Consider the following 10597-nt stretch of genomic DNA (forward strand, 5'->3'; position numbering starts at 1 on the left):
CCATGAGGGGTGAATGCCAACCCAAACTAGAGAGAGTGGGAAAGGTGACATGACAATTCCCAAACACAAGTTCCATATTTTATATTCCACAAAAATGTTCCACAAACAATTTTCATAAAATTCATGAAAAAAAATGTTAGCAAATGCGATACTTCATAACAGCTTTCTTTGTGACGCGAGTTGGGTAAGAGTCGAGGTGTGACGTTATTTCAGAGGTGTCAACCAAATGAACAAGAGCATCATCTCAGACAGAATTATTTATTATCCTACATCACTTACACCAAAAAAATAAACAAATGAAACTAAATCTATGAAATGTATCATAACGAAAAGCACGTCTTGCTGCTTTTTTCCTCGACCACATAAATAGTTCTAATGTAGCAGGCTCTTACAGAGCTCAGAAATCATTGTTGCAATGAAGAATATCCAGAACCACTGTTCTAGACCACACTGGAGGTCTTCACAGCTGGACCATTAGACCACACTGGAGGTAGAAGTACTTGCCCCTTAACCACTGATCTAGGATCAGATTATCTAACACCAAATGAAGAAAGAAAGAAAAATGACCCTGGACCACTGGTTAGGGGCAACTTCTACCGAGTCCAATGAACCACACTAAGTTCAACAGCAGGAGTGGTCATGTTGCTCCACTGAATCAACCCCCCCCTCACAGAATCAGTTTCTTCTTTATGGTGCCTGAAAAGGAAAAACAACCATTGCTTTAATGTACATACAGACTCACCATCTGCTAACAACTAAATTCACATTCCGGCACCCAGAGCCTCTTTCTAAATCTAGCTCAGCTCAGAGTATTATAATATACAGCCCAGTCGACCATAATAGTTCCCAAACCACTGCTTGGAACCTCCCAGTAACACGGTTTCTGTTGCAGTAAAATGTTCTGCCACCACCCTTTCAACTGTGTGTTCTAGTCCTGGGTTGCTATACCAGTCATTTTTACCGCTGACACCCTTTTAATAACTGGGCTCGGAATCTAAATGGGATTCCAGGTCTATGCAAGTAACAACACGTTGCTCTGACAGTGTGAGATGTGTTTCTCATTTCATTTAATTGGTCACAGTACAAAATGATGTATGCATTCTCGGAATGGGAGGGCTGCTTTCTGGCCCCACCAAATCTGGAAACCAGTCCTTGACTCCATTGTACAAGCCAAACCATCAGTTTAAATAAGCAAGCAAAATAATATTTCCCCAATGTCATTAACACCATGGTCAAACACAACCATGTATGATAGAATAATGATGCCTGTGCTATTGACTCCTATGGGGGGGGGGGGGGGGGGGGGGTGTGTGTGTGTGTGTGTTACTTACTCGTCTCCAGTCCGTCTCGTTTCCTCTTGATTCCGATGGTGAGGTTCTCCTTCTCTTTGAGAGCCTCTGCTGATGAGTTGGGCCGGGGCAGCTGGTGCCCGGGGGTCGGACCTGGTCTGTTACTGAAGTACCTCATCTTTAGAGCCTGGAGACAAGGGGGGTGGAGGGGGGGGGGGATTTAGAGCTAGGAGAAACAGCAATGAATATACACAGAGAGAAGCTGAACTAAGGCTGCATCACAAATGGCACCCTATTCCCCATAGGGCTCTGGTCAAAAACAAAAGTAGTGCACTATATAGGGAATGGGATGCCATTAGGGGTGCATATAATCCGCAGGGTAATACAACCATGTAAAAAACTAAGTAACTTGTGAAAGACACGGAGTGCCACAGCACACCAACATACCTGTGTAGCTGTAAGGCGTGTGGAAGGGTTGAAGGTGAATAGACCCTGTAGTAGTTCTAACAGGTCGTCTCCTGCAGCACTGAAGATGTGTTCCAGAGGAGTACCAGGAAACAACTTAAACGACACATAGTCAGGTAGACTACTCATCCCCTAGAGATGGAAACACGAAGGCATTATTTCAATCCACAATTCAGTATTGAGGAACCAGGTATTTTAAAGCAGATGCTTCGTTTTAAAATAAGCACACCTGCAGATACAGAAAACACAGACGAGTACTCACAGGCCAGGTGTCATCTGTAGGAGTCCCCAGAGCTTCAAAGATCTTACTCAGCTGGTCCAGATCTGAGTCTCCAGCTAGGAAGGGTAACTGGAGCGAGACAGAGGGTGTTACACCGCAAACATGCAGTGAGCATGGGCTCAGTCCCAAATGGCAACATATTCCTACGGGCCCTGGACAAAAGTAGTGCACTATATAGGGAATAGGGTTCCATTTGGGACACAAGCTTAGTGTGTACAGAAAGATGTGTGTCTGACAATACAGTTCTCGAACCTTAACGCTCAGTCTAGATCAAAATGTCACCATGAGACAAGACAATTTCGTAATCTCGATGAATCTGAGCCGTCTAGTTTCACAGCGGTTTTTGTACCATTATACAGACAAATTGAGTCGTTTTGTGTGTGTACCCTTAAGAGGAGCTCTGCAAGGATGCAGCCCACAGCCCACATGTCGACGCCCACCCCATACATCCTGGCACCAAACAACAACTCTGGAGAACGATACCACCTGAGAGAGCGCAAAAATTGCATCACAAACACAGTGCATAATTTTTTTTTTTTTACTAAATGGACAAAGGCTTTGAAAAGGAGTTAGAGTGACACCTACCTGGTAACTACCTGGTGAGTGTAGACTCTGTTAGGGCTGCCGAAGGCTTTAGCCAAACCAAAATCAGCCAGCTTCAACACACCATTCTCATCCAGCAGCAGGTTATTGGGCTTCAGATCCTACACACAGACACAGTATTTTACTATGGAGCAAATATAACTACACACAGACACAGTATTTTACTATGGAGCAAATATAACTACACACAGACACAGTATTTTACTATGGAGCAAATATAACTACACACAGACAGTATTTTACTATGGAGCAAATATAACTACACACAGACAGTATTTTACTATGGAGCAAATATAACTACACACAGACAGTATTTTACTATGGAGCAAATATAACTACACACAGAGACAGTATTTTACTATGGAGCAAATACAATTTATCCTTTGCCAAGATAATCCATCCACCTGAAAGGTGTGGCATATCAAGAAGCTGATTAAGCAACATGAACATTACACAGGTGCACCTTGTGCTGGGGGCAATAAAAGGCCACTAAAATGTGCAGTTTTGTCACACAACACAATGCCACAGATGTCTCTAGTTTTGAGGGCGTGTGCAATTGGCATGCTGACTGCAGAAATGCCCACCAGAGCTGTTGCCAGAGAATTGAATGTTCATTTCTCTACCATAAGTCCACTCCAACGTCATTTCAGAGAATTTGGCAGTTCGTCCAACCGGCCTCACAACTGCAACCCATGTGTAACCACACCACCCCATATTTGTGTTCAGTATATGTATATATTTTGGAGTTTTACAGTTACAAACAGATTCTGAAGTTGAGTCTACTGCCCCTAACATTATCTCACACAGGCACCTATGAGAAGGTGTGTATTGTATGAGCATGCTTTGAGAAGGTGTGTGTTAACCTACTCTGTGCAGAACCCAGTGGTGGTGCATGTACTCCAGGCCCTGTAGAGTCATCACTATGAAGGCTTTGATGTTGGCTGGAGTCAGAACCAGACTGGTATCTTTGATGATCACCTAGAACACAGGAAAGGGAATTAGACCAGGGATGTCAGTCTCAATAGTCTACAACCCACTTTAACGCCACAGCTTCAGGTTAACAGACAACAAAACCTCTCTCAGGAAAGCACAAGCTGATCTGACAGATGTCAGAAAATAATTTCAGCTCAACATCTCTATACGTAGAAAGGCTATCAAAACCTCATATGTCAGACCTCTGTGCGTTTTCTCTCTCTGTCTGTCTATGACCTGATAATGTCTGTTTTCCTGCTCTCTACCTGGGTTTGAGGTACTGGCAGTGAAACTGGACACTCATCTGAAGCCATCGGGCAGCCACAGACTCCCATAAATACAGAGTAAATAGGAGATGGCGAGAGAAATGGGGATGGGCTGAGAGAGAGAGATTTGTCCCCCAGGGCCAGAGCTGGCCCTACAGAACTCCTCAGAGAGAGATAGAAACCAACTAATACCATAGCTCCCAGGCTGCTCCCTCTCTCTGGTTCTCTCTGGGCAGTCTTTGATGTTCAGTTTGACTGAACCCATCTGTGCCTCAGGGAGGACATCACAGAGAGCTCTCAGAATGAACAGAGCACTAGTCTGTAAAGGGAGCCTCTCGCATATCCAAAAGGATCTTCAGACTGAGTATTAACCCATGAGGCCCAAGTACTGCCTTCTCTCTCTGGTAAGAAATGGAGTATCCCTGTAGTTGCCTCTAGTGTCCAAAGCCACTTTTAGAATTGATACGGGAATTAAGTTATCAATGTTCTGAAACCAAACTTCAATTTAACTACTCAGTTTGTATACCAGAAGGTGTAATGTTCCGGTTGAAGGAAACAGACTGAGACCCGGCCTACAATAATCTGGATGTTTATTTACGAGAGCTCCAAAATTCATATAACGCACACAGCCTTTTATATTACCACACACAAATTAACTCACATCAGTAGAGAACTCCACCCCGCTTTAGGCAGCTGTATTTTTCCACCGTACACATACCCTAGCTGCCGCTAGCCGTTTTCGGGCAGTTGTTTACCCTCCCTAACTCAGGGAGGCCCATTTTCCTGTTACTTTCACAAGGTCGTCTTATCAACTATGCCCTGTTCATTTTGAAATAGTAACAGTGTCTTAGTCTTAAAGTCTACTCACACACAGTATTGGATTATAGTTTAACACATTATTATAGTCTTATAATTCTAATACATTTCACAAAGTTATATGGTTTCAGAGTGGAATACTTTAGTCAAAACCTCAGACATATAAATCATTTTATAAAGAATACAGCTGTGAAAGACAGCATTTAAGATGCCAGTTTCCTGGACACAGATTAATCCTCGTCATGAGCTAGGTTTCCATTCAATTGGCAACAGATTTTCATGCTAATATTTTAAAAACTGCATAAAGAAAATATGTCCATTTTCCCACCAGTGGTGGGTTTCCACCAAACTGTCTCGCTGCGGATAAAAATCAGTGTGTGATGACATTCTGCACGCAAAATTGACCTTTTCCGCTTATGTTTTCACGTACCGAATAAAAATGTAAAGTTCAATCGCATTTTCAACTCCAACAATAGTTTTGTCACAAACATTGTTGCGTTAAATAGAAAATGTACCTACTCTGGTCTTGGGACGTGCACTCTAGCTAACAGCTCACAGATACAGTGTGGATAGGCTATGCGGGTAGACTAGTCTACATTATGATATTATTATGGATAAAGTGAGAATATTTGTATTTGTCAAAACGGCAGTCAAGCATCGATTATCATGTCACCAGAATAAGACCCTCGATATTTATTGGAAAGGAGCATCAAGCTCATCACCGTGCACTTTCACCCCCCTGTGAAGTTCCTCATTTATTTAATCTGTAATAAACTGCATGGTTTTTCTAAATCCTTGTGGGAGGACCACACACACCATATCATCACAAGACTCCAAGTTTACTTTGATATGATTGTTATTATATCAACATTTGCCCATAAAGGCCATTTCTCACATAATTAATTTTACCGACACAAAAAGATCTCACCATGTGGAAAAAACAAATGATCTGTCTGCATTTAGAAAACTGTACCGTAATGTCCTGTTTCCTTCACCGCTGGCGGATCTTTTTTTATATAGTGCGATTTCAATCGCATAAAAACTGTGGATGGAAACGTGCTTATGGACTAAAACGCTATTTCAGTGGAGATTCTCCATTAAGCAAGCTGTTTATTACAGGACTAGGCTTAATCTGTGTCCAGGAAACCAGCCCAATATGAACAAAACATAAAGCTCAGTCTTACCTCCAGATCCGTCTCCATGTAGTCAAACACCAAGCTGATGTTAGATTTGTGCCCGAATGCATCAAGCAGCTGAGAAACAAAGATATGGACACACGGTGATGTAAATGTAGGGATATACTGTACATGATATTTCTTTGAGAACGTTACACAATTTCACAGTACAGGTGATGGTGAGCAAGATAATTAAGATAGTTTAGAAAGGATGCTTTGGATATGGATTAATATCCAAATGAGCTCTAAATGATCAGAAATGTAACTGATGGTGAAACTGATTCCGCGCTCTACCAGGAAAGCATTAATATTACTACTGACAGTTTCCATTAAAACAGTAGTTTAGTTCCATTCTTACCCCAATAATGTTTGGGTGACTTAACTCCTGCAGTAGTTTAATCTCTCGTAGGGCTGTCCTGTTGATGCCTGAGAGATACATGATCAACAAACATGAGACAAATATTCGGAATCAAACTTCATGGGGTGCTTTTCCAGACAAAGATTGCCTTGACTTAAAAAAAAACAACATTTTAATGGAGATTCTCCACTGACTTTGCTTTTTAGTCCAGGAGTAAGTTAATCTGAATCAAGAAAACCACCCCATACATAAGTTTGAAACTAAACCACTGAAGCTCCTGTACTGGGGTGAGTGGACACACACTCACCATCTTTAGCCTCTGTTCTGTGTCCAACTTTGATCTGTCAGGAGAAACAGCACACACTATCAATAGTGTACATTATAATCAAACCACCATAGTTTTAAAGTGTGGATATGAAATCAACAGTTTCATGATGAATTAAATGGCATGGTGTAATCCTGGTCGTAGCTCATTTGCATATTGTCTGCCCGTAGCATCCTGTTCTCCCCGGCCCCCAGATTATACCCTACAAGGCCTACACAAAAACATTATGCAGAAAAAATTGCTGCTGCTGGCAATGTACTTTGGAAGATTCTCAACTGGGCAAAAGTCAGTCCTCTCCTCCTCCACGACCGGGAAAATGGAAGCCATATGTAGGAGTGCCAATTTGTTGATAAGCGAACAGAGAAGTGTCCTCCTCTCCTCAACCACCTCCTCCTGGCAAGGAAGCACAAGTGTATCCTATCGGGGAAGTGTTTTGAAATGTCACACCCTTTGAATCAGGGGTGTGTTCAGTACGACAGAACGGTGTGCAACGTTGAATTTAACGGAAACGGTACTGAACAACCAGCTGAATTTTTTTTATGATTATGGTGGCAGAGAGGGCGATTACCGTATGGTGTTCTGGATCTGAACCCCACCCTGTGCAACTAGGTCCTGGACTTCCTGACAGCCCAACCCCAGGTGGTGAAGATAGGCACAACACCGCTGCAACATGGGGGTCCCACAGGGCTACATGCTCAGTCCCCTCCTGTACTCCCTGTTCACCCATGGTTGCATGGCAACGCACATCTCCAACTCAATCATCAAGTTTGCTGATGACACAACAGTGGTAGGCCTGAGTACCAACAACGACGAGACAGCCTATAGGGAGGTGGTGAGAGCCATGGCGGAGAAATGCCAGGAAAATAACCTCTCCCTCAACAAAACTAAGAAGCTGAACGTGGACTTCAGGAGACAGCAGAGAGAGTACGCCCCCATCCACAGGGCCATAGTGGAGAGGGTGAAAAGCTTCAAATTCCACAGCATGCACATCACTGACAACGTGAAATGGTCCATTCACAGACAGTGTGGTGGAAAAAAAACAACAGCGCCCCTTCAACCTTAGGAGGATAAAGTAAGTCGGCTTGGCCCCTAAGACTCTCACGAAATGCTACAGATGCACCATTCAGACCATCCTGTTAGACAAAACCAAATTAGATCTCATTTTCCCCTCTTTAAGAATGCATTTTGTTGATCCTGAACCATTCATCCCAGATCTTAGGGATTTTACCTTCTTGATGGCAACTATTGTGTCGTTGGTCTTGTCCCTGGCTTTGTAAACAGTGGCAAACTGTGGGAAGGCAGGAAGAACAACATTCGTTGATAAGTAAAACAGAGTGAAACTAACGTTACCATCAACTTCAAAAGTGACAAGCAGATAAATGTAGTTAGCTAGTCAACAAACACAGCTTAAACACAGTTAACTAATGAATTACTGCTAGCTAGTTAATTCAAGTTATCATCCGACGGATTTTTAAATGCTGTAATTTTGAAGCTGTTGCCTTTGCAGAAACCGGCAACGTATCACAACTCGTGCCATGGCTAGCTCATTGTGCTGCTTCCTAGCTAGGATAGTATAACGTAGCAGCTAGCAATCGAGCTTTAGTTTTCTCTGAATCTATAAAGCGCTAACGTTAAGCCAAACAAAGCGGCTCATAAGCAAAACACTACTTTGGCAAGAGAATACTGTTTCTCATTACCTGACCCTCTCCCAGAAAATCTAGTTTTTCATATCTTTTTGCTCGGGACTTTACATCAAGCGCCATGATCGCAATTTCAAACTGAAATTTCTCCAACTTCCGGCTTTGTTAAAGGTCCATAAGTATTTCCGGGTGAAACAATCATCGTTTTGAGTGTTGATTTGTGACCAACAGCGTCATCTGTTGGTTACTATTAACCTGAAGACTGATATCGACGTGATTATATGATCTAACCCCCAAAACAAATAGTAACGATAGGTGTGTAGATATTCTATCTTTTGTCAAAAAGAGAAACGCACTTGTAATATGGCAAATTATTGTCACCCACGATGAAATCAGGGAGGGGACTGTGGATCTGGATCTGTCCTAGCCCATTATTGGACTAAAGAAGCCTAACGTTACTATTTAGTCCAAGAACCTTAAATGTTCTGTTTAAAAAAAGTCTAAACCCTGTCTAAGCCGGGGGGAGGGGTTTCTACTAAGCTATATAGAATTGTTTTAAGGTCATACCAAGGATAATTTTACTATATGATTTTAAATTTTAAGACCCCTTAAAGTATCCCAAAAATCTATATAAAAAATATTTGATTAAACATTGTATTTGGCCTTACTGCCATTAGCCCACGCAAACACATTAAATAATAGTTTCACTACATGGAACAACAAATAGTCGCCCCAAATGTTTTTAAAGGAAGTTTGTTCTGAAGTGTCTGTCCTATATCTGAGAGATATAAGAAAGATCAGGATTTTGAATTTTTGAATTTTTTAAATGTATTTAAGGTTCCCACAAGGCCATATTTCCATATTACAGAGCTTGTTTACAGAAAACAGACGGAAGACAGAGTGGACTACCTGTGGTAATTACCTATCTGCATCTCAGAACAACTGTGTGTAAACGGAAGACAGACACCACAAGCTAGTTGTCAATGAAAAATTCAATTCAAATCAAATTTTATTGGTCACATGCGCCGAATACAGCAGGTGTAGACCTTACAGTGAAATGCAAATAGTCTGGGTAGCCATTTGATTAGCTGTTCAGGAGTCTTATGGCTTGGGGGTAGAAGCTGTTTAGAGGGTGGAAGGAGGGTGGAAGGTGTGGAAGGTGGAAGGAGTGGAAGGAGTCTGACAATTTTTAGGGCCTTCATCTGACACCGCCTGGTATAAAGGTCCTCGATGGCAGGAAGCTTGGCCCCAGTGATGTACTGGGCCATATGCACAACCCTCTGTAGTGTCTTGCGGTCGGAGGCCGAGCCGTTGCCATAACAAGCAGTGATGCAACCCGTCAGGATGCTCTCGATGGTGCAGCTGTAGAACCTTTTGAGGATCTGAGGACCCATGCCAAATCTTTTCAGTCTCCTGAGGGGGAATAGGTTTTGTCGTGCCCTCTTCACGATTGTCTTGGTGTGCTTGGATCATATTAGTGTGTTGGTGATGTGGACGCCAAGGAACAAAAGCTCTCAACCTGCTCCCCTACAGCCTTGTTGATGATAATAGGAATATTTTCCTGTAGTCCACAATCATCTCCTTTGTCTTGATCACGTTGAGGGAGAGGTTGTTGTCCTCTCCCTCTGACCTCCTCCCTATAGGCTGTCTCATCGTTGTTGGTGATCAGGTCTACCACTGTTGTGTCATCACCAAATTTAATGATGGTGTTGGAGTTGTGCCTGGCCGTGCAGTCATGAATGAACAGGGAGTACAGGAGGAGACTGAGCACGCACCCCTGAGGGGCCCCAGTGTTGAGGATCAGTGTGGCGGATGTGTTGTTACCTACCCTTACCACCTGGGGGCGGCCCGTCAGGAAGTCCAGGATCCAGTTGCAGAGGGAGGTGTTTAGTCCCAGAGTCTTTAGCTTAGTGATGAGCTTTGAGGGCACTATGTTGTTGAAAGCTGAGCTGTAGTCAATGAACAGCATTCTCACATAGGTGTTCCTTTTGTCCAGGTGTGAAAGGGCAGTGTGGAGTGCAATGAAGATTGCATCATCTGTGGATCTGTTAGGGCGGTATGCAAATTGGATTGGGTATAGGGTTTCTGGGATAATGGTGTTGATGTGAGCCATGACCAGCCTTTCAAAGCATTTCATGGCTAAAAGACATGAGTGCTATGGTTCGGTAGTCATTCAGGCAGGTTACTTTAGTGTTCTTGGGCACAGTGACTATAGTGGTCTGCTGTTTTAAAACCTGTGTATTTTGCTGTTGTGAAAATATTTTTATGTGATATGAAAGTAAAGGGATTTATGTTTCCAGAACCATACCGCAATTAAGAATCGATTCACGTTTCGATACAGTATTTGGCTGTTTTGGCTTCCAGAGCCAATTCGCCCTCCCCTGGCTTAGACAGAGATTGTTTAGTGC

General features: G+C 42.8%; 1 protein-coding gene across 1 annotated transcript; it reads right to left on the reverse strand.

Moving 5' to 3' along the window:
• Positions 1-242: 242 nt before the first annotated feature.
• cdk7 (cyclin-dependent kinase 7) lies at positions 243-8359 on the reverse strand. The gene is made up of 12 exons (XM_029716826.1): positions 8247-8359; positions 7778-7837; positions 6532-6565; positions 6225-6292; positions 5876-5944; positions 3505-3615; positions 2620-2738; positions 2421-2520; positions 2017-2103; positions 1737-1886; positions 1332-1476; positions 243-696 (listed from the first exon to the last, which is right to left on the reverse strand). Exons 1-12 carry the CDS (start codon positions 8310-8312, stop codon positions 668-670), a joined length of 1038 nt encoding a protein of 345 aa, XP_029572686.1. The 5' UTR covers positions 8313-8359; the 3' UTR covers positions 243-667.
• Positions 8360-10597: the final 2238 nt, after the last annotated feature.

Source organism: Salmo trutta, chromosome 27 (assembly GCF_901001165.1).
Source record: "Salmo trutta chromosome 27, fSalTru1.1, whole genome shotgun sequence".
NCBI classification, from domain to species: Eukaryota; Metazoa; Chordata; class Actinopteri; order Salmoniformes; family Salmonidae; genus Salmo; species Salmo trutta.